This window comes from Anthonomus grandis, chromosome 4 (genome assembly GCF_022605725.1).
Source record: "Anthonomus grandis grandis chromosome 4, icAntGran1.3, whole genome shotgun sequence".
Classification (NCBI taxonomy): domain Eukaryota; kingdom Metazoa; phylum Arthropoda; class Insecta; order Coleoptera; family Curculionidae; genus Anthonomus; species Anthonomus grandis.
This window is the reverse complement of record NC_065549.1, coordinates 30,205,944-30,230,095: the sequence shown is the minus strand read 5'-3', so window position 1 is coordinate 30,230,095 and position 24,152 is coordinate 30,205,944. Positions and strand designations below refer to the sequence as shown.

At 31.5% G+C, this 24,152-nt stretch overlaps 2 protein-coding genes across 6 annotated transcripts in view; one reads left to right on the top strand and one right to left on the bottom strand.

Annotated features, from left to right (window-relative positions):
• Window positions 1-1,374, top strand: part of LOC126735585 (programmed cell death protein 6-like) — an 84,408-nt gene extending 83,034 nt beyond the window's left edge. For all 4 annotated transcript variants that reach the window (XM_050439618.1, XM_050439617.1, XM_050439616.1 and 1 more), the window contains one exon: window positions 658-1,374. In XM_050439618.1, the coding sequence (XP_050295575.1) occupies window positions 658-759 (102 nt within the window). In that variant the 3' untranslated portion in view covers window positions 760-1,374. The remainder of the gene's footprint in view (window positions 1-657) is intronic.
• LOC126735587 (uncharacterized) lies at window positions 860-24,036 on the bottom strand. 2 transcript variants are annotated; one of them, XM_050439624.1, is made up of 6 exons: window positions 23,895-24,036; window positions 11,491-11,610; window positions 8,766-8,864; window positions 8,594-8,674; window positions 1,483-1,632; window positions 860-1,050 (listed from the first exon to the last, which is right to left on the bottom strand). In XM_050439624.1, the coding sequence occupies exons 2-6, from the start codon at window positions 11,599-11,601 to the stop codon at window positions 985-987; spliced, it is 507 nt and encodes a 168-aa protein (XP_050295581.1). In that variant the 5' UTR covers window positions 11,602-11,610; window positions 23,895-24,036; the 3' UTR covers window positions 860-984. The 2 variants fall into 2 exon arrangements, with proteins under 2 accessions (XP_050295581.1, XP_050295582.1); XM_050439625.1 differs by lacking the exon at window positions 23,895-24,036 and adding an exon at window positions 20,497-20,735.
• Between the last annotated feature and the right edge of the window lie 116 nt (window positions 24,037-24,152).

Below are 24,152 nucleotides of genomic sequence, written 5' to 3'. Positions count from 1 at the left end.
ACATACATATACTTACCTATATAATAAATATTTTTTTCTTTATACCATGTATAAACATATACATATACATTTTCAACTATGTATTACTAACTGTATAACATGTTTTTGTTTGATTTTCCAATAAAATATATATTCAAAGTACATACACGTGTTAGTTTAACATGCGATTAACTTTATCCAGTAACATGAACTTCTCGAAAACATGAACACAGTCATCCCTAATTAGTTCACGTTATCGAGACTCTACTGTAGTTATAAAATGTTGATTTTTCTATCAAGACATCGCATGCCTTCAAGTTGAAGCAGTAACTCCTGTAATTATCTATTATTGTTTAAAAACAAAACCTTGGAAAAACATTAACAAAACAATAGAGACTTTTGAAGAAGACGTGTGAAATAAGATATTAAAAATAATTGTCATTCCTGCTCAGGCTGAAGCTGAAAATAACTCTAATAAAAGAATTCATTAATCAATCATCCAAATAAAAGAATTCGTTTGGTTGAAGGTTTTTTTAAATTTTAAGTTGGGTTTTGTCCTTATTTAAGAAAAATTTACTACTATTGTCAACTTGAGATAAATACAATGCAAGAATATTATTAAGCAATAATGCAATACATTAAGCCAGCCAATTAATTATATTCATTTTTAATTTTTAGACACTCACGGCCGCATTCAGACAATACGACACCGACCAAGATGGATTCATTACTATCCACTATGATCAGTTTTTAAGCATGGTATTAAGTTTAAAAATGTGAATGACGTGCCAAATTTTGAATCAAGTTATACCTCATTGCCGCATTGTTACCTTGCTTTGTATGTTATGTTTATTTTCACATGAAAACCTAAAAAAGTAGCTACTAATATTAGTTGTTTTTATTACATATTTTATTCTACAATATTTACATTATATAAATAACTAAAAGCAAAGTTGATTATATCACATGTAAATTTTATACACAATCAATGACTTTGGAACTACTTTACAGAAACTTAGAAATTTCTTTAGATACATTCCTTTTATATTCTGCTTGAGTTTTCTTCGATTGCTGGAATAAATAAATTTATCTGATTAAGTGTGATTTTTTATAGATAAATTATAGATTAAAACATACCACAGCAGAACTATTGTTAAATTGGAAACGTTCCGGCGAGCCATAGGATCATATAATGGGTGAAAACAAGCTTAGTAGATTGTATAAAAAAAAACAAATAAATGTAGTCTATATTTCACTGTAGTAAGAAGTTATATTGCAGTTATATTATAGTGAATGGTTGTATTGTATATTTTTATATTGTTCTGAATCTTTTATTAACATAAATTGAGTTATCATTTGACGCGTTGTAGCTGAATAAAAACAATCGTCGCTTCACTGTAATATGTTTCACTCTAGATTTTCGTTTTTTTAACCCTTTTACAATGTATATTGATTATAAAATATTAGACGGCTATATGTAAATCGATCCAAAATATCACTTACCTTTATTGCGTCTTGAAATTCGATATTAAATAGGCGAACCAGCCCTCGAAGATTTCTTCTAATTATTTTGTTAAATTCAGTGCGGGTTATTTTGTAAGGAGCCATTGTTGTCGTTTCATTTGAATCTTTTACAGTTGTTGCTTCGGTTGTCTGTAAATTAGCAATATCTAGAGATATTTATATAAAAAGGAAAATGTGGTTTTCTATTTCCTGTATGATGAAAAACTTTAAATAATATTAAATCTTAATTACTTTTTAAATTACACATCTTACTTATATCAACATTATTAACCTGCACATGGGTTTTATTACGGACCTATGCATCGCTCGAGGAGATTCCTGCGTTTGTGTCATCGAAATGAATGTTACAGACTGTTTTTAATTCTATGCTATCTAGGTGGGTATAAAGGTATCCATTCACCTTCAGTTAACCTGCTGTAATCATTTTCTCTACAAACGTGCAGGTGAACTGTCGCCCGATAATAGTTGATGACAACCCAACGTGTGTAGTGGTTCGTCGGCTGGTACTGGACTGCCAGCGAAATATCAGTTTGGATAAAAATATCGATTTATGCAGATTATTCACATAAAAAAATGTCTAATTAACCGACAATTGTCAAAAGAATTGATATTTACAATAAGTATTATAATTTATGAAAAATCATAATGATAAAGACCCTGCAACCGCTTATCAGAGTTTAAGAAATAAGGTTTGCAAGAAGACGAGGTGTTAAATATAGCAATGTTATAAAGAGGCTTTCCTCTAGATTTATTGCTTGTCGCATTAGCATACATCGTTCTTGGTAATATGAGGTTTAAGGAAATTAAGCAAAAGTTTCTGTCTATTCCCAAACATTTCTTAATTCATTCATTCATTCATTCTAATCTTAAGTGCGGTTGCATACTAATTTTTTTGAAACATAGTCGATCATTAAAAGAATCGTCTGGAAAATATCGCATCTGTCCAAAAACGTTAATACTTATACTTTCACCTTCGTTAATAATCCGGCGACTAGGAAAGGCAGTTCCTGGACTGCCGCCTAATTAAATATCATTAGCCTTTAATTAAAAAGTGAAAATATCCACAATTATGTGGTATTAATGCATAACAGAGCAACATTGCAACTTTAGCCTCCCATTGAAAGACTAAAAAAATATTTTTCGCACGGTTTCCACATTTAAAGAAAATGTGGTTTCACACCACTTATGTACAGTATATAAAGTTATGGTCAAAAGTCTCGTATCTATTTACACATTTACAAAGATAATTTGTTTACATTTTTTCAGCATTAAATTTCATCATTATCTGTTGTGTGTAATGTGTACGTCTTGAATTGTCAGTCCCGTTTGTGATAGTGGCTGGTTTGGCTGTTGTAGATAGGTAATTCATGTTTTTACTTTTTTGTTTTTTAAGTAAAAAATTTAATTTTATGTAGGTCTGATAATGCCGTGTAGGTCGGCGAAACGCGTTACCTTTGTAAATATGTAATACGAGAGGCATTTATTGGCATTCAGTTTTTTTTTTTGTAAAAACGCTTAGACCTGTCGATTTTATTTTGAGGGAAAAATCACGTTAATATGTGCAGCACTCTGGGCGGGGGCGCCACCACCTCTAAAATCGTAAATGGAAAGGGGGGTCGGGTGATATATTTTAAAGGTCTTTCAATTCCCTTTATAATGATGTAAAATTCATGTACTTGAATTCAGTAGTTTTGGAGATTTATTGATTTAAAGCTTAAATAAAACTAATACATCATCAGCGGAGATCAAAACATTTGGCAGGAAAGTAGGTAAGATGAAGAATGAACTGACACGTCCGGCAAGTAAATGTTGGAAATGACCACCATGACTCTCCAAGCAATAATAAAGATTTTGCTCAAAACGTTGCTGCACATTTTGCAACATTTGAGAAGTAATTTGAAGGCACTTATTCACAATTATTTGCCGCAAATATTCTAACGATGTTCGCTGAGTACCATAGATTTTGCTTTTTAAGTGATCCTACAAATAGAAATCCAAAGGTGATAAATCTGGCGATCTTGAGGGCCATTCAATACCACGTCTTTTACCAACCCATCGATCCGGAAACGTCGTGATCTAAATTTTGTCGAATGCGTAATGTGGTGGGGCAATATCCTGTTAATTGCTTAGTTAATGTAGGATCTATGACGCCTTCCAGTATTTCCAAATACATTTTACTGGTCAAATTTCCAGGTAAGAAAAAGGGACCAACTATATAATTGCCAAAAACACCAGCCAAAACATTTAATTTTTGTGGCTGTTGTGTACTTCATGACAAATTCTGGGATTAGAATCAGACCGACATTGGCAGTTATGACGATTTATTACCATTTAAGAAAAAGGAACATTTGTCAAAAAAGCAAGCGTTGAATAGAAAATGTTCATCGTTTATAATTCGTTCACTCATGTCTTCACAAAATTGTAATCGCCGATCTCTTCATTAAATTCTTGGACAAGCTGAATTTTTTACGGACGAAAACTATGGGTCTTTAGAATACGTTGTATACTACATCGATTAACACTACACACAGTATCCAGTTTGCGGGTACTTAACGTACGATTTACATAAACTTGCAATAAAACCGCCATTTCTATTACTTCGTTTCTTATAGGATTTTTAATGTTGTTTGCGTCAATGCGTTTCTTATTGGCGACTGATCCAGTTTTCCGAAATTTAGCTACCGCTAAGCTAAGTGCTTTTACCAACATTTTTTCTGAAAGTAGTAGAAAAAATATCTGGTGTACTATCGTGCCGAAAAAAAACTGGGACAGCAAAATCTCCTAAATCTCTTGGTCTATTAGAATAATATATTTTGATGTTGTCAAAGTTATTTTAATTTTGTGACAGCCGCGTCAACAAAATCGTTTTATCAAAAAGCCCGCATTACCTCCTCAACAAAAAGCGATAATATACACTCGTCTGATGGATGGAGTTCCTATAAGAAGAATTGCAGAATAATTGGGCATTAGTAAAAATACCGTTTCCTTAGCTAAGGCAAAAATTGCAGAATATGGAGCTACTGTAAGAAATCCAGGTTCTGGTCGACCAAAAATTTCAAACGACATTCAAGATAGAGTTAGTTGGTTTTCTAAGAAACAATCCGTTTGAAACAGCAATAAAGGCGAAAGAGGATACGCATTTTCCTGGTTCTGCTAATACAGCTCGTCGTAGGATAAGAAATTCGGAAGTTATAAGTTGCTGTGCAACAAATAAAATATTTTTAACTGAAGCAAACAGAGAAGATTAGAATTTGCCCATTAATATGCACACCAAAACAACATATGGGAAACGGTTATATTTTCGGATGAAGAAAACCTTTCAATCGTGCAATAATGGCAAAATCCGCGTTTACAGCCCTTCTAATACCAGATATGATGAAAGATATACACATAAGACTAATCGAAGTGGACGTTTTAGTATAAACGTTTAAGCCTGGATTAGTTTTAGAGGACAGGCGTTTGTCAAATAGTGCAATGAAGGCTTAATGCCTTAGGATATTGCAATATCCTGAACAATGTTATGATGCCATCGGTTGGTGTAGTCTATGGGCAAAATTTTATCTTCCAACATGATAATGCTTCTATAGATACAGCCCGTATAGTTCAAATCTATCTAGACTATCTAACTAGAATCCCCAAAATTACTGAATTAAAGTACATGAATTTTATGCCATTATAAAAGGAATTGAAAGACCTTTAAAACAAGATATCACTCGATCCCCTTTTTCATTTAAAAATGTAGGGGTGGTCACCCCTGCCCAGGGGGCTGCACGTTTTAACGTGATTTTTTCAAAACTCTTGCCCCCTCAAAAATAAAGTCGATGAGCGTTTTTCAAAAAAAAAAAATTTTATTGCCAGTAAATGCCTTTATTTCGTTTTCGATGCTCCAACCTGTATAGCGTTGCTTTCCTTTATATTTACTACTGGGATCTTGGAAACTCTAAGGGAAAAGTTTAAATTGATCGCAAAGAATTGGAGTTTTGTGAGTAATATTCAACGCCAATGTTAGTTTTCCAATATTTAACAGCTGCCATAGATAGTTAAAAAAAACGGTGGAGCTTCGTAAATGTTAGTCTTCTTAGAAGACTAACTAAAAAGGTTGAGTTAGTTGAAAGCTTCTTCATGACATCTGTAAATATAACGTTAAATCTTTAAAACGAATTCGTGTGTAACAGATGGATAAAAAAGCTTTTTATGTCATTTAATTAAAAACTAAATTCTTATTTATTATCTATTATTATCCACCCTGCTATTTGTCCTTCAGGGTTTCTGAAGTTTCCAGAGAAGCATAAGCAGTCAGTTCTAAGATTTAATCGTTGGCTATACAAATATTTATGGAAGTTTTCAATTTTAGAGATGTTCTTTTAAGCCCTTGAAAAGCTTCTGCCTGCCGACCAATTAAATAGCATTTCGTCCACTGCTGATGTAAAAGTTTTGCAAGGTTAGAGAAATTTCTTATAAATCTTCTGTAATATATACAAGGGCCTTGATATTTTACGACAGCATTTTCTGATATAACAATATTAAAATGTCATTGAAATATTTTTTTCCCAGTATAATGACGACATCCATATTAACTAAGCATATTTGCAAAATCATTCCACGGAACATACTTTACATAAGTCTTACAAATGCAACTCGAGCATTAGAAAGGGCCCAACGTTAAAATCTAAAATCCTGTTCCAGTCAAGAATATAATCGTTTTCATATCATCTGGATGCATTTTTACCTGCCATGATCCACTCTTCAGTTTCAACGTTGGAAACCATTGTGAATCCGATAGCGTGTCGGTGTCGGTAGCGATCTGTGCTTTTTTTTACTAATACAAATAGGCATGTCCAAGGTGTTTGAAATGATCACTCCTTGTGTCCCCATTTCTTGATGCATTGTAGAAACTTCACCGTATTTATCTATCGGAATTCTCGGACATGCTGCCATTAAGGTTCTAAGATATTATACGCCAATTTTCTCCCCAGAGTCAAATCCTTTTAAGTGCACTATTCAAATCAAAACAGTAAATCCTTTCTGGGTAGATAAAGTCTTTGCTGAAAGAATTCCTTGGCCATATAACTTAAATCTTTTCATGGGCTCCAACAAGACAGTTTCTCCATCTGTTTGGGGGGCTCCTTTTGGAAAGGACAAATAATAGGTATTGAAGGACCAGCGTGAACTTCACACTCAAAAGAAAATAAGAAAAAGAAAACAATTACAAATTTACGGCGTCAATAACGACTTACCTGACACTCGATGAATTGTTATACTGTAGAACTGTAGATTAGATGGTTGGCCGGCCAGTTTTCTCAACACACACGCTATTCTATGTTTCGATGCGTATCGTACGATGGTACCGATCAAAAAGCCCGTCTCTCGCGGGAGGAAGCGTGCACCTGTCCAAGCCATCATTGACGCATGCACGCGGATATGGATTGTTATTGGTCAATTAAAATAATCAATACTTCTAACAAAATTGGCGGTGCATTCAAATACCCTTTAAATTTGCCAATTCCAAACACCATCTTTTCGTTTAGTTGCAGCATTAAAGGAAACCACCTTTGAACTAGCTGTATGGTAATATCTTCATATCACTTAACAACTTTTGCGTTTCTATGATCTTCATGTAGATGGTGCATGAGGATCTATTCGTAGTTCTTCGTAGTTCTATCGTAAATATCTATTCGTAGTTCTTATCGTAAATATCCGGTTATAGACTCCGGTTTTTAATTGTTGAACATTCATAACATACAATCCTAATATGACGTCAACTTTAATTTCTATTATCAGTACTTGCTCCTAGATGGTTGTTAATCCAATTATAATTTTTTTATATGGACAACATGCAAGGATCCTTTTTCCATTCGCTAACTCCGGGAATAAATTTGGTGTTTGTGAAATTCTACAGTAAGCTATGATGTTCGCGGCTTCACGATGGTATGGCTTGATCCTGTATGTACCACCGTCTTACATTCACCGTCGCATATTTTTTACAAGTATTACTATGCTCTCTAGGAAGTGGTAGCCCATTCAATGTTGTACGTGGGCCTTGGTAGCACCCGACCAGCCTGCGCTCCATAAAGCGGACTAGTGGATCTTTTCGTGGTTCCTCCAGTCTGTAAAAGGTTTGGAGCATTGACTTTTAAAGTGCCTCTCTTTCGGTTTCCACAACAGAATACTTTTTAAAGTTTTCTAGCCAAAAACGAGGCGGCTTCTTCTTAAGGCGGTCTTCAAGATTACTCTCCATAGTTTTAATTTGCCTTATTCGGAAGTGTCTTCTAGTTGGTTGAAAAGCTTCTTCATACTATAATCCATTGGCCGAAGCTTACGAAATATTTTTCTGGTGAGCCATCCACAGGCATGGTTAGTATCTGGATCTCAAATTCGCCAATAAAGCAATTTATAGAAATTTGTTCTCGAAACTTCTTTAGAGTGGAATAGTAAGCTAGATTTTCGAACCGAGCCACATCAGTCTGAAACTCGTAAAGACTTCCATCAGGGTGTTGTCTTCTGAATTTCAATTGGACCTGGTTTACTTATAAATGAGCCTCGGTGTATCTCTCTTAATGGGTTATTTCCAGGGTACGCACCAATACTTCGTAGTTAAGCTGATTCTTAGATATCATCTTAGTATTTCTCTCCTTTCAGGCATAGTTTAAGATTGATTGCCTTTTCTTTAATAGAAATCTCAGCAATTTCTCTTTGCGGCGCTTAAACTACACAAGCTTAATTACAAAATAAGAACAAATAGTACAAATATTATCTGAACAATTAACGTATTTACATTTTTGAACAATATATTTACACGGTCTTAAAAAGCGAACACCCTTGAGAAGTAAGAATTACACTATTATACAGTGTAATGCCAAAACTATCAAAATATTTAAATTGTGTCCGTCAAATTGCCAAATATTTATATTTTTCTATTTTTTATTAGTTTTCCTATTGATGCAGTTCCCGAAGGAACAGCCTGTATTACTAAAACCTTTTTTGACTTTAAAAAAGTAAGGAAAATATTCTATGTATCTAAATAATTCAAGTATTGTGTAATCATAATATTATTTTTAAAAACGCATTGTGTTCTATGTATTATACTTACAGGTGGGGCGTTTTCAGGTAGAAAATTGTCATTTATCATATCATTTACTTTTCTAAAAGTATCCTTGGTGTCCGTATATTGCTAAAAAAATAAGATTAGTAGCAAGTATCTCAATCACTATCTAAATTAGTTTATAATATTTTTTTTTAAATTATTGTCTGTTTATACACACTTCTCCAATAACTGAGAATAATGTCTTAAAAAATCCTGGGTTCTTAACAGCTCTTTTTTCTCTTAAATGGGTTTGTATGAAGTCCTCTTCAAGATGTATCTAAAAAAATAAATTAGTCATTATTTACACTCTTTTTGAAAATGTTTATTTAAATATAATTTGTTATTGCTGGAAAATATAAATTATAATATAAGGAAAATTCCGCTAAAATCAAGGAATTGTGAAAAACGTGTATATTTATTAAATCACCAATAATAAGAATATACATCAAAATAAAGAATTGAAATTACATTGGAAAGATATTTCTTATATTCGAATAAAATACGCGTAATGAAAACATCGAAAACGAAACAGAAGTTAATATTCTGGGTAATATACAGGGTGTTTCAGAACCATGAGATCAAACTTCTAGGGGTTATATTAAGGAAAATTCCATTCTAAGTGGAGTCAATGTAGCATAGAAAGTAATTAGTAGGGAAAGCTTTTTCTCCATAAATAAAATTAGGATTTAACGAATTAAAGAAGGTGTTACTCTTAAATTTAGTTTCTTCATTACCGCAAGTGTAAACCGGTGATTTAATGGCCTTATTTATTTCCAAGATTTCCAAAAGATCAAACTTTAAACCTTTCTGATAAAAATATATTACAAACAATATATTTTAGAGTCTGATGATGGCAACAACACTTGTCGAAATGCATCACTCCTGAAATTAAGATTAGCATTTTATTTGTGGAGAAAAGACTTCCCCTACTAACTTTTTTATTCTAGGGGTTATTTAGTGCAACAGTAGAAAACATTTGAGTATAGGAACCCATGTCCCGAAAAGCGTCACTACGTCTCTGAGACGCGTTAAGATTTAGAAAGGCGATAAAATGCCTACAGAACAGAATTTAATGCATTAAATTTTTGCCTTTTGTACATGATCTCAATACAATAATTGCTCAAAGAGTCTTCCTCCAACCTGAATAAAAAGGTACATATTTTATTTTATATATTACATAATTTCTTGAATTTGTCGTTTTGTTAATTTTAGGAAAAAAATCCTTTAAGATTTTCAGACTCAATATTTGAACCTGAAACTTTCATATGAAAGTATTCTACGGAAAAGTGAACCATACATTTGTAACTTGTGTATTTCATTCTTAAGTCCCTAACAAAAGAAAATTTTAAATGTTCAGAAATACAGGGCAAATTTTGGAGTTATTATTTGATCCTAAAAATGTTACCAAAGCCTGTTATTAATGTTTTTGTTGCAATTGCGATTTAACAATGCCGAAATATTGCATCTCAAAATGTTCGGTTTCAAAAAGGTGTTTTTATGGGAAAATTTCCTACATTATTAAAATGGCTTTTGATCTACCGAATTGATAACTACATTCTTTATTATAATTTTAAAGTTATAAATATTATTTTAATGATGTACGTCATTCGAACTTAATATCTCACTATTTTAAAAACAAAATCAAAAACCCGTACATTATTTTACAGAATTGTTTATTTTGGTATTCCTTGGTAACTAGGGTGATAAAAGTTAAAAATAAACAGGTGATAAATTGAAGAAATCCATTTTGGAAGTGGAGTCAACATTTTTTGATTGTTTAAGAAAACATTTTCCTTATTTATTGAATTTATTTTATTAAATTATTAAAATGTGCTCCGTTATTAGCGAAACAAGAAGATAAAGCCCATTTTGAAATTCATTACAAATATATTAAAATTATAAATGGCTTTTTAAATCCCCTCAAAGGGAAAAGTCTAATGGAGTTAAGTCTGGGACCTCCTTTGCGGAATATAATGTTAAAAAAACAATCTTTACCAAGGGAGTAACGGTTTGAGGTAGAATAAGCCTAAGGTAGTAGGACTCCTTTAGTATTTGAGTATTTATCCACGTTCAATTCAATGCCCAAAAAAATATTAACAAAGCTCTGGAGTTGTTTGCTATGCTGCGCATTTAAAGGCTGAAATATGTTACCTTCTAACAAGATAATAATCAGCCCCATACGTTGCAGACATCAATGTCAATATTCTTCCATGGTCCGCTCGTTCGTTCGTCTTTTAAACATATCTGGTATATGATAGAAATGCTGCTAAACCCATAATGACCAATGAAACAATTTTTTGATATTAAAGAAAACCGAACAAAACCCAAAATGTATAAAGTCATAACCATACAAAAAAAAACAAAAATTCTTGATTTTAGTTAACGTGCAGGCTCCTTTAGTGACGCCTTTCGGCCCTGCTTGAACTCATAAGACTGACTACAGTGTTTTACTCTATAGGGGATCCAAACTATAAAGCATGTTATTCGACAGATTTGATAACAAGAAATTTTGGAAAACATTGGATTCCATAGATTACACCTCATTAGAAAGAATGAGAATTTTTAAATTATAATCTGATTCTTTTTTATTATTATTTACCTTATATTATAAACAGAAATTGCAATAATTTTTTAATATACCTACTATTAGGTGATGCTTTTTTGTTGTCATCATAATATATTGTGATACATATTTTAAAAAGAAAAATCAGTAACCCTTAGCAAGTTATCAAGTAAAAATTAAAAAAAATTAATAGGTATATAAATAAAGAGAGAAGAAAGACCGAGAGATAAACAAGGTAATATGACGAGAGTTGAGCAAATAGTATTTTTTTTTTAACTTAATATTTGCAGCTCTTTTTTTCTATTTTACCAAATATTATTTTATCTACTCTAATACTTACTGCATCTTCCTCCTTTGAAACTAAATAACTTTTCTCTTGCACAGTTAAAGCGATATAGAAGAGTATCGTTAGAAATATTAGAGAAGTATTTCGAAGCAAAGTGAAAGTCATATTTAGTATCTGAAACAAAAAAAGTGATGTTTTATCTAAATATATTTAACATGTTTAATTAAATTTAAACTGGTGTTATTATCCCTAAAATTAAAAAAATATTTTTACACAAGGTAAATTTGAAATAAGAATTGTATTGAATTGTCTTGACTCAAATTTTAAGATATTAAAACTTAAAATTTAATTCTAATCAATTATGAAAGTACCGAAATATATCTAAAATTGTATGTGTGTTTTATTTTCTATATCTTTTCAGATGGTTTATGAGTTATATGCTTTAATAGAACATTGAAAGGCTAGAATTACTAATCAACAACTTTGTTTGAGTTTAACAAGTGCTCAGTGGTAAGGGGAGTGTTTTGTTTACAAACATATTCCCCGATTCTCTGTTGTCAAGTTTACACACATTTTCAAAAGAGGACATTTTCAGCTATATATTAACACATATAATAATGTTAATTTAACTTATTGGTGTTAGATTTTGGATTAAAAATAAAAAGTAGAAAAAGATATAACTCATTCCAAGCGCAAAAATAACATCTATAAAGTAAAAAAAATTAGTAACATTCGTATTTCTAAAACCGCTTCTAGAATATTTGGAATGGCAACGCCGCAAGCAAAAGCTGATGTTATCTTGCGAAAGGTCATCTTGTTAAACGGCTTTGTGTTTATATCAATTTATGTCAATGGGCATTTGTGAAGTTTTATGTTATTTCCTTAGTTTTTGGATGAAAAGGAAAAAGGTCTCATTTGCGTGTTTTTGTGAACTGTTACGATAGCAAAAACTTGTGCCGCACCATCGGAAAAACGCGATTCAAGCCAATCTTTTCACAAGAAAATACGGATACTGTCATAACATCATATCAAGGGAGAATTGTCATCATCAACGTAGAATAGGGGATCATAGAAATAAACCTAAGTAAAAATTTACTAAGAAATCTGCAGGGTGTTTCGGGAGGAAAGGGAGATATTTTGGGAACATGTTCAGAAGGTCAAAATAAGATAAATTGACCCATATGTTTTAATCCGATTCTCAACCGTTTCTGAAATAATCGGTTCTGAAGTTTTTTTATAAGTTTTTTTTTTATTTTATAAGCAACACAAACAAATACTAGTAAAAAAACAAAATTCCACTAATTTAAAATGTTTTCGAAAATATCCCCACCAACTTTAAGGTAAGCTGTAGCACGTTTGTTAAGCGCTCGTGTTGCACGTTTAATTGCTTGGGGATTGTTTTTAATAATATTTGAAGCATTCAAAATTTGATTGTGGTGTCTTTTTACGGTTTCTACTGGTGTTTCGTATACTAGAGCTTTCATTAACCCCCCAGAGGCAATAATCCAGTGGATTTAACTCTGGTGACCTCGGTGGCCAAACTTGAGGTCCTCCTTTGCCAATCCAACGATCAGGAAAACGATTGTCTAAGAAATTACGCACTCAGCGACTAAAATGAGGCGGGGCTCCATCGTGTTGAAAATACATTTGGTGTCGAACAATTAGCGGAACATCATCCAGCATGTGTATTAAATGGTCTTCCAAAAAGCGTAAATATTCTTCTCCAGTAAGACGCTCATCTAATACAAAAGGACCAAACAACTAGTCGTTCAGCATTCCACACCACACGTTAACACTGAATCGATGTTGAAAGTTTCGTTCAAACGTGGCATGATGATTTTCATCTGACCACCGATGTTCATTGTGTCGGTTATTAATTCCATTGCGGGTAAAATGAGCTTCATCGCTAAATAAAATGTATTTATGTAAGCCTCGATTTTGTTGGATCTATTCGCAAAATTGAACCCTTAAGCCATAATCACCCTCTTGAAGATGTTGAACCGGTTGAATATGGAAACACTTAAAACCGTTTTTTCTAAGTGTCTTCCAAACGTCCACATGTGATGATAATCGAAGTTCTTTTGTAATCCGCCTCATACTAACACCCGCGTTCTCTTCAGCCATATCCAGAACATTTTCCACATTTAGTCCCGCCTCTCATTCAGAATTAATTCTTACGCTTGGAAACATTCCTGTTTCCTGAACATTTGCAAAATCTATCTGAAGAACTTTTCGATTAGAAATTCTTCGATTTGGAAAACGACGTCGGTATTCATCAACAGAACGTAATGCGCTACCATTACAGAAACCATACACGAATATCATGTAGAGTTATAGATCAGATACTCCCTATGGGTGAATGTGTGAAGCATTACGTAATGGAAACTTTGCTCTTTTCAAATTGAAACGCTCAGAATCAATCAAACTGACAACCATGTTTGTCAAAACTACCAGTCAATTAAAATAGGTATTACCAAGCAATGATGAAATACCTGCAACGTGAGTTAGAAATACAGAGAACGTAATTATTCCGAAAATAAATAAATAAACTTAAGAGCCGATTATTTCAGAAACGGTTAAGAATCGGATTAAAACATATGGGTTAATTTATCTTATTTTGACCTTTTGAATATGTTCCCAAAATATTTCCCTTTCCTCCCGAAACACCCTGTCTAAAAATTATCAAATTTTTAATTTCCATAAAAATATTTTTTATAAGATAGGTACCATCGTGCCGAAAAAAAACTGGGACATTAAAATTTAGGTAGGGAATTGTCTCCTACTCTATTATAGTAAATCGCATTCCTTGGGTATGGTGTGCATATTTACGCATTATGAATTTTTTTAAGTCTTAATAATTACATATTTAAATAATAATATTGATACAAACATTTTTATTTTTCGATATTTATTTTTATTTAGAACACATTTTATAAATAAACTAAAACTAGCTAATATATTTTTTGATAATATGGAATAAAAAATTATTAATACTTAGTAAGCGCACCGTCGTTATCAATTACAGCTTGCAAACGTCGTGGTCACAGAATAAACGATCTCTTAGAGATTCTCTGAGATCGTTTATTTTGTGTCGTGGCATACTTAAAATTAAGTTTCTGATATATTCTTCGGTTAGTTGGTCCCATGCGTCATCTATCTTTAGGCGTAATTCATTCTGATTTCTAGGCCTAAAGTTATCTTTATACATATATTTTGCCATTTCACCCCAAACGTTTTTAATTGACTTGATATCAGGGCTTTTCGAGGGCCATGGTAAAACTTGAATTCGTCTTTCGTCTAGACTCTAGATAGCTTGGAACTATACGGGCTATATGCATAGGAGCATTATCATTTTGGAAGATAAAATCTTGCCCATAGACTAGACCAACCGATGGCATCATAACACTGTTCAGGATATTGCAATATCCCAAGGCATTAAGCCTTCCCTGCACTATTTGACAAACGCCTGGTCCTCTAAAACTAATCCAGGCCCAAAGGTTTATACTAAAACGTCCACTTTGATTAGTCTTATGTATCTTTCATCATATCTGGTGTCAGAAGGCCTGTAAACGCGGATTTTGCCATTACTGCACGATTGAAAGGTTTTTTTATCCGAAAATATTACCGTTTCCCATATGTTGTTTTGGTGTGCATATTGATGGGCAAATTCTAATCTTCTCTATTTGTTTGCTTCAGTCAAAAATATTTTATTTGTTGCGCAGCAACTTTTAATTTCCGAATTTCTTATCCTGCTACGAGCTGTATTAGCAGAACCAGGAAAATGCGTGTCCTCTTTCGCCTTTATTGCTGTTTCAAAACCTGGATTTCTTACAATAGCCCCTTACAATATTCCGCAATTTTTGCCTTAGCTAAGGAAATGGTATTTTTACTAATGCCCAGTTCTTCTTATACGAACTCCATCAATGAGACGAGTGTATAATATCACTTTTTGTTGAGGAGATAATGCAGGCATTTTGAAAGAACGATTTTGTAAACGCGACTGTCACAAAATTAATTACCTTTGACAACATCAAAATATATTATTCTAATAGACTAAGAGATTTAGGAGATTATGCTGTCCCAGTTTTTTTTCGGCACGATAGTACCTTTCCTCTAATGAAGTACGTTAAAAAATGCATAAAGAGCGCATAAACGATTATATTATTTATAATTTAAAGCATAATTAATAAATATTTATCATGTCAATATTTTTTGACGACGTCACTGGTAAAGATTTTCTTTGACGGCGGAAATCAACAATACGATCGAGCGGCGTTGCGGTGTTGTTGCCTTTTTCTCTAGTATATGTTATCTGCAATCATTTAACTTCTAAACTTTTACTTCTGAATATCTGAATATCTGAATATCTACTTCTTTATAGTGTATCTTATCATATTTTATTTAACAAATGCTTCATATTTTGTTAAAGAGGAACACTAGTACTATTTTTTGCTTGCCAAAATAAATGACAAATTTTTATGATATTATAAAGTGTTTTTTGCCATTTCTACATAAAAATATGGCATCATTGCATAAGAGATGTTGCAAGGGAACAAATGACCCATAGTTCCACGGCAATGCTAATTCTAGCATTTCAATGTTCTAGTTCGAAATTAATAATAGGAAAAACATAAATAAATAGCCCCATAGTTATATGCGTTATGTTAACTATTTTGTATATTATCTACTAGACAATAGTCTTTTTACAATGTAAATTAGCTAATAAATAGTTTATGCTATAACAAGAGTGGAATAAGTAAAACGAGTAGAGAGATTTGTTAGCCGAGTGTGAAAAAAATATGACCCAAAATCAATACAGAATCGTTTCTAATACTTTATATAGAAGTACCTTTTATTTGTATATGTTGTATGTAACATTTTAATTATAATATTATATTTAATTTAGTGTAATATGCATGCACGCCTATGATAAAACGCTATGACAGTGTTTTGACAGTGTGAAGTGTGACAATGACATTTTAACTAACAATCGTGAGTTAAGCGCACGACAAGAATTTTTGCAGTTAGTGCTATATTTTGTGTTCTGTGGTTAGTGCATCTTTGACAGTGATTGTACTTTATGTTTTAATTTTAAATCAAAAATTGTACTCATTGCACATAAAATGTAAATAGGTGTAACTCGTGTATAATACAAAGTTTCCTAAACATATAATGTCTTTTCTCCGACTCCAGTGCATCCTTAAAATATACAGTCCGCTTTTCTTATGATGCTACACTCGAATATGCGCCCCAACCAAAAAGGTTCGCACATCAAGATATTAGCATCCGACGGAAAGGAACTTGTAGATAGGGTAAAGTAGCTGAATGTCTCTGTGAAGCCAAGGTATATAAACTCATAAGGTTATATATTTTGGTGCTTGTCTTACTTTAGGGCAAGGAAATTGTGGGATGTGGAAAATTTCCCTATAATTTTTTATCAGTCCGCTCTAAAAACAAAAGTTCATCATCATCTTTATAGTTGAAATTTTATAAATATTTTCAATTTAGTTTAATTTACAAAATTTGTGTACGTTTTTAAATAACCGATATGTATATTGTTCGTCTTCAGAGACAGTTCAGTCACTTAATAAGGCAATATAAATGGTACACACATAATAAATATGTCCAGTAACAAAATAGTCATATTAAAGATTAAATAATAAATTAATTTTTTTTATTATTTTATTTTTTTATTTTTTTATTTTACACTAAACACTACAAACAAATTCTTCATATTACATCAAAATTAGAGCTAAAGTTTTTCTCAAAATATTAAAAAGCTAGAGCAGAAAGCCGAAGACAAATGCTTTCAGGCGCTTCCTAAAACTATTTGTCTCCAGAGAGCGAACACTGGGTGGAAGAGCATTAAAGAATGACAAGCCCAATGCCCTTCCTAAACCTCGCAAGCCTGTGGAAACTCTGGACAAGGTAATCCTCTGCCTGGTTAAATAATCGTGCAAGTCACAGTGAATGCGATATTGGCTCAGATTAGCCTTGACAAAATACAAGCACTATATAATATGTACAATGATGGTATGGTCATAACGCAGAGTCTAATAAAGCTTTCCCTGTAACAAGCTTGATACTGTAACCCATCCATTAATCCTAATGCACCTATTCTGGAGACCACGTGTTGACTAAAAAGGTGGTAAAAAGGTGATGCCCTAGTCCCAATCACTCGAATTTACAGCGATAACAAGTGTGACAAAGAAAACCAAAAGACGTACGTCATAGTGCGCTAGCGCCGCTTGGCGTATGTGGTCTTGGGCAGTTGCCGTGTGAGAGAACGTCCGACGTAATCTTACGAGTGTGGATATCTTGACTAAGCACCTCTTTAATGGTTCTGCAAACTGTAAATTCTTCTTGAAGTGTACTTTATATTTTCAAATAATTAGGTGGTTAATAACTAATGTAATTGTATAGTTCAAATTAGCCTTTATTGATAAAGTAAGAAAAACTACAGTTTATTTCCTGTGCTTAGATAGATTCCTATAGGTAGTTTTACGTATGAGTATATCAGATGTTTTTCTCATGCAAACTTTCAGAGGAGTTAAGGTTAGTCATATTTGATATTTGTACTCCATAATACCGGAGACACTATCCAATGTGAGAGTTGTATGACCTACTCGGATGTTAAATCTAAACGGTATTGGCGAGACAGAGGATAAAAATGTCTCTTTTTTTCGAAATTGAATAAATGTTATTATTTATTATTTCTTGAAATTATATTTTTAATAAAATATTTTTTACAGAAAAAAACTATTTATACTTTAGAGTTTAGAGGCTATCTCAATAAAATTATTTGATAGTCATTGTTTTATTGAACAGACTTCTTAAATCTATGATAGAGTATTATACTTAGATTAAAATTAATTATCATCAATAGTATTTGATGATAATTAATTTTAATCCAATTCTGTTTGGAAATTATTAAAACAGAGCAAATATTTTAAATGCAAAAATAGTTGATATTAAAGATGGCTCTACGGTTTTGTGAATTTTCATGTTTACATTTTCGATAACTTCAAATCTCAAATTGAACGGGGTCAATAAGTCCTTGCATACTTTCATTTATTTATGAGAGTAGGAACTATTCAGGTCATAAGGTACATTCCATAATTATAAATTTCAATTTTTGAAGAGTGCACAGGTTTAGTCTATCGAAGTTAATAACTTCCAGAGTCCAGAGAGAATATCTCTTGCCATTAGGTCAGAAATTAAAAAGTAATACTTTTAAAGCAAACTATGTAACTTTGTAACTATAAAAGAATAATTACCTAATAGTGCCGAACTATTAAAATTACATAAGTTGATCGTAAACTAACAGATATTTAAGAACAGTAGTCTCCAACCATCAAAGAGCTGGAATATCTATGATCATTTCTTGCTGGCCTATCGTTTATCGGCTTATTGTCAGCGAAAGACTGGGATAGTCATAGGAATTCCAACGTGATCTTAAGTTTGGCTATCCCCCGGGAATGTTACTGGTGGCGGCAACATTAGTAAATTGTTGATAGATTGGATGATTTAGACTGGCATTGAAATCATGGTGTGTTGTAATAATCCTCGAAGCCTTTTCATAGACATTACTGCAACTGGATATGTGGGTAACTACTATTGAAATGTTTGCTGAGAAATTAACTTTTATTCAGTTTAAAAGTTTATATTGTTTTAAAGCATTATATTTTACGATAATTTGCAAATCCTTGAATATTTAATACTTCATAAATCTTTATTATGATAATTAATAAAGAAAAACATCGCAAACATTTGTAAACCAAGCATTTTTATTGAGATATTGGATATCTATACCCCAATAATTTCTGCGCCTGATGCTACTTTCGAAATTTATATTGAAATTCTGTTATGTACTGTAATTATAGCCCTTGATATCATTCATAGTTTTTCTTAAATTATGAATTTTCTGAATAGAATTTTTTTGCTGCATTGTAAATAAGCTAAAGCAGTCAATAGTACCAATCCTAAAAATTACACAACATAAATAATTTGTATTTAAGTTCTTACGTTACTATCTACAAACTTGTTAATCACCATCAAAATTATGCAACTGTGGGTCATTGGTTTTGGTATCAGATCCGCGCTTTCACATTAATGATCAACCTCTTCAAGGCAGTTTATTGACACCTTTTGCATAATGGCAAAAATATACGTTTCTTATTCTTGTAACAATTCATATTTTCTTGGAAATTGTAGCCATCTAAAGAATCGACGTAGTAAGTAGGCTAGTGCAAACTATGAAAGCAATAGTTTAGAGAAAATTATGTATAGTTTTAATTGTATATATTATTTATTCTAAATAATTGTATAAATCCATAAGAAATTTTTTTAAGCACATTTTGTATACAAAGTAAATAATTTATTAATTTGTTATTAAATAAGTTAATTTTATATTCGTCCTATATTTACATTTTATTAAAACTCTGTGTGTACCCGTGGTCTGTATTAGTTTATTATGTGACATTTTAATTTAGTTTTTTTGTAACTAAACCATCTTTAGTTTTTCAAACCTTCTATCTATTTTTTTTTTCTATCTTCTATCTTATTTATTGAGGATGTCCTATCTAAATATATTAATTACAAATAGGTTAAAATAAAAATTATCAATTCTTCTTATATTTTTCTAACTTTCAAAGTTCAGATAGTTAACGTAATAAATAATATTATTAATAGTAATAATAATAATAATAATAATAATAATAATAATAATAATAATAATATTGAAAGTGCTCTTATCTTCCTCTAGTTGTATAACATATAACGGTAATAACCACATTAAGACAACAATATAAATCTGATAACTGATTTTTGTTCAACTGGGCAACTATCGTTTTCGCATTACTTTAAAGGTAATAAAAACCAAATATTTAATACGCGTAATATGAAAACTTTGTTCTTGCATTTCGTAATAATGGTTTTATGTAATAATACGTTGTATTCATATATTGTGTTAACTAATTTAAAAAAAAATAACTGTAAGCATATGTTTTTACACCTACCGTAATGAATTAAGTATTAGGTAATTACATATAGGTTACTTACCTCGAAAAATATTTTAAGTTTATTAATATTTATAAAACATTACTGTTACATTTAAATTTATGGAGAAACACCATCACTACAAATTCTTAATATTCATTCATGACATAAATAAATTAATGAACTGTATAAAAATAATAAAAAATATAATATGTCTGAACAAATCAGTTTATAGAACATTACTATTGAATGGAAAGTCCCATGTTGGAGCACCGAGTGGAGTACATACACTCGCTATTTTCTCTTTCAATATTATTGTTATTTAATATGTTCTGTCTCCTTGTAAATCAAAACACGCAGTATGATTATCGCATTGTCACGGTTTTACCCAAGTGGCATTACCGAATAAGGCAAAGGAACCATATTCACTCTCACTTTTCAATTAATTGCTGCAAGCCGGTATCATTCAATCTACTTGATTGGATCCGGGTTAATTACTATAGCCCCTTACGTACATTTTAGTTGTTTTTATTTTTTCTATAGCACCTAGAATTAACTTTTAAGATTACATCTCTTATTATAAGTGAGGATCTTATTCCAAATAGTAATCAAATTATATAGTTAGTTGATAAATGTATACTTCACTTACTTAAACGCAAATTTGTTGATGTATTAAGCTGTCATTTCAGGTTTAACGCGAAATTACCTTAATTTTCTAACTTTAACTGGGATAATAATTATCCGGTATTTTATACATATTTCGACAGAAATTATGTTTCACAGCAAAAATTTTCTCGACAAATGCCACCAAAAAAAAATTGATTTGAAATTTTGAAATTAAGTCCTAGAGATAGGGAAGATTAAAATATAAAATTTGCTTCAATCGTTAAAAAATAATTTTCAAAACCATACCAACATTTATTTTTTTTTTGAATATAGTGCATAAATTACGAAATTGCATTATCGCAGTCTGTGAAACAATTGGATCAGAATCGGAATATCTTAACCACCTTGCCATTTAGTGCATCGTACGATAGATAATTTAAGAATTTAGAAGTTATTAACAATTCAAAATAAATCTAAATTTCAATACTACTAGGTAATTGCTTATATACTACAAAAAACTAAAAAAAGAAACAGAAACAAGTCCATACTTTTTTATTTAAAAAAAAAATATTAGTTACCATTCTATTACGTTTAACCAACTTATTTCTTTACATATCTTTGATTTAAAATTCATATACATCCATTCCTTTATCAAAACTTTTAAATTTTTGTGAGTTGTTTGAAAAAAAATATATTTTTTAAGGTGGAATATCTAATAATGTCCATACAACATAAAAAATATCCCATTATGTATAAGCAAAATGTAGAAGAGGATAACCGGCTGTTTAGTCTTCAAAGGATGTTTCTTGACTTAAGTCAAAACTTCATCCAGATGAACCCTGAGATTGTTGCTATTAGTGTTCTAGTAAGCTTAAAGACCATTATGAAGTGAATATAAGTTTTGGTGATGCGTTGACTTGAAATAGGCTTAATTGGAATTTGGCTTAGAATATCATTTTCTATCGACATATGTAAAAATTTACCGGGTATTCGATGGTTTCATTACTACAAAATCGATGGTCGCAAAATTATCCAGTTCTTGTGAAATTTGCTGAATTTGCATTTAAACTCTTGCGTAGTTGATAGCTATATCTTCATTAGTCCTTCTGTAATACCCATGAACTTTATTTTGCAAAGTATAATTATGTAGGTTTCCTATCTTAAACTTAATAGGTATCTAAGTATATATACACAAGGTAGTGTCAAAATTCCAAAGTTTCTAATTGTAAAATAACATCCCCTCCATAGCCAAGACCTGCGAAAACTGACAGCCCTACGTTTAAATCACGACACAGTTTTACCACTAATCAAAACTCTTTATTTTACCCTCAACACGTGTTTCGCTAACGATGTTAGCATCTTCAGGAGAAGAGTAAAACTAAAACTACTTACAAGTGGCCTTATATACTAAAGATGAAACCAATAGAGCGAAATAGATGTTACCAATAGATGAAACCAATGAAGCATGGCCGAACAAATCTTGAAGACTTACTAAACTATACAATTATGTACTGTAATGGATTGAACCTTTATCCCTGTTAAGAATAGCTTTTTGAATATTGCTAAGCTTTCGTATGCATCTAATTTTTTATTGTTATTAATTGGTTTAAGTCATTTTAAGTTGTCTATCCCTGAAAAGTGACCAGTATTTAAAACATGTCCAGCCAAGCTGGACTTTTTGGTTCATATTATCATTTTCGACTCAAATCGAATGTATCTTAACCAAATTCGTGGGAAGTATTGCAATGTATTTTTTGCATATAATTCAAAACGATTCGTGAAGAGCTCTGCTAGAAAGAAAGAGAGGTTGATTACCCATGGCTGTACCTTACAGTTGTTCAAAGTACGAGTTATTATATTGAAAAATATTAGCATACAAAGTTTTGTTAATGTTGATGATCTGTTTGCCGTGTCTTACAAAATTAAATACTATAATGATAATTTTGTAGAATAACCTAATAACTATTTTCCCACGACGCTAACCATTGTTTTCAACATAAAATGGCTGGCATCCATTTCTTACATCGTTTCCACTTGGTCTTGGTCCTCTAAGTAATCACAAATATAATAAAGAAAAATTAATAATTAAAAAAGTTGCTAGGGTCAATATTTTCATTGCAATACCATATCCTATATTGACAAGAGGCTTTGATACGGTTTTTAAAGAGTTAGGTCTAAGAATGGTCTATCAAAGTTCGGCCGAAGTTACGAAATCTTTTAAAAAAGTTCCTCAGTTTTTAAACCCTATTATGGCGTCACGAACTTGAATTTCTGAAATAGTTGAAAATGGAAATAAAGATTGTATATACTCGATTGGCGATAAATAATTTGACTAAAAATAAAATTAAAAAAGATCAGTAATAACTAAAAAAATAAATAAATAATGCGCTTTTGAGATCATTTGCCCAATTGATTATTTCCCAGTGTTCTTTCTCTATTGGTGACCACGATGAGATAGATTCCAAAATGGAACGACTTCTTTCGACACGACAACGAATATTCTCAATTTTATAACTATCTTCAATCAACACAACAGTATTTATCTTTATATGCTTTTAATTTTATTTGGTTAATGCTCAATAATAAAATACTGGGACTACGAATACTAAAATATGGCTTATAATTAATCAGCCTAAGATCCCTTTAAGATAAGCCCTTTTAAGAAAAATTCCTCGTCAGCGTACAAAAGCTCGTCAGTAGCGGCAATAGAGTCTAAGCTATATTTTTTAAAGAAAGTGGTATTTTTACGCCCTTTTTAATTGTGGAATTTAAAATCTTGCTTAAACATAGTTCAAATTAAAATGAAATTAAAATGACCTATAATCATGTATTAAGTATTTAAAAATAGTACTTACTAAGTTAGTTTATGTAAATGATATAGATGTCTACGGTCAAAAGAATCACTTTATTTCATTTATTCTTGACATGGTATTAGCGCGGTACTGAAGACTGAAAAAGCAAAATATTTCCCCGTTCATGTGTTATGTCAAGTCAGTCAAGGTTAAGAACTATTAACCGACTTTACTTTCTTATATAATTTAGTTAATAATGCAAATAAGTTATCTTTTTAATCGGGCTGGATGATAATTAACTGAAGGTTTAATGTTATTAGA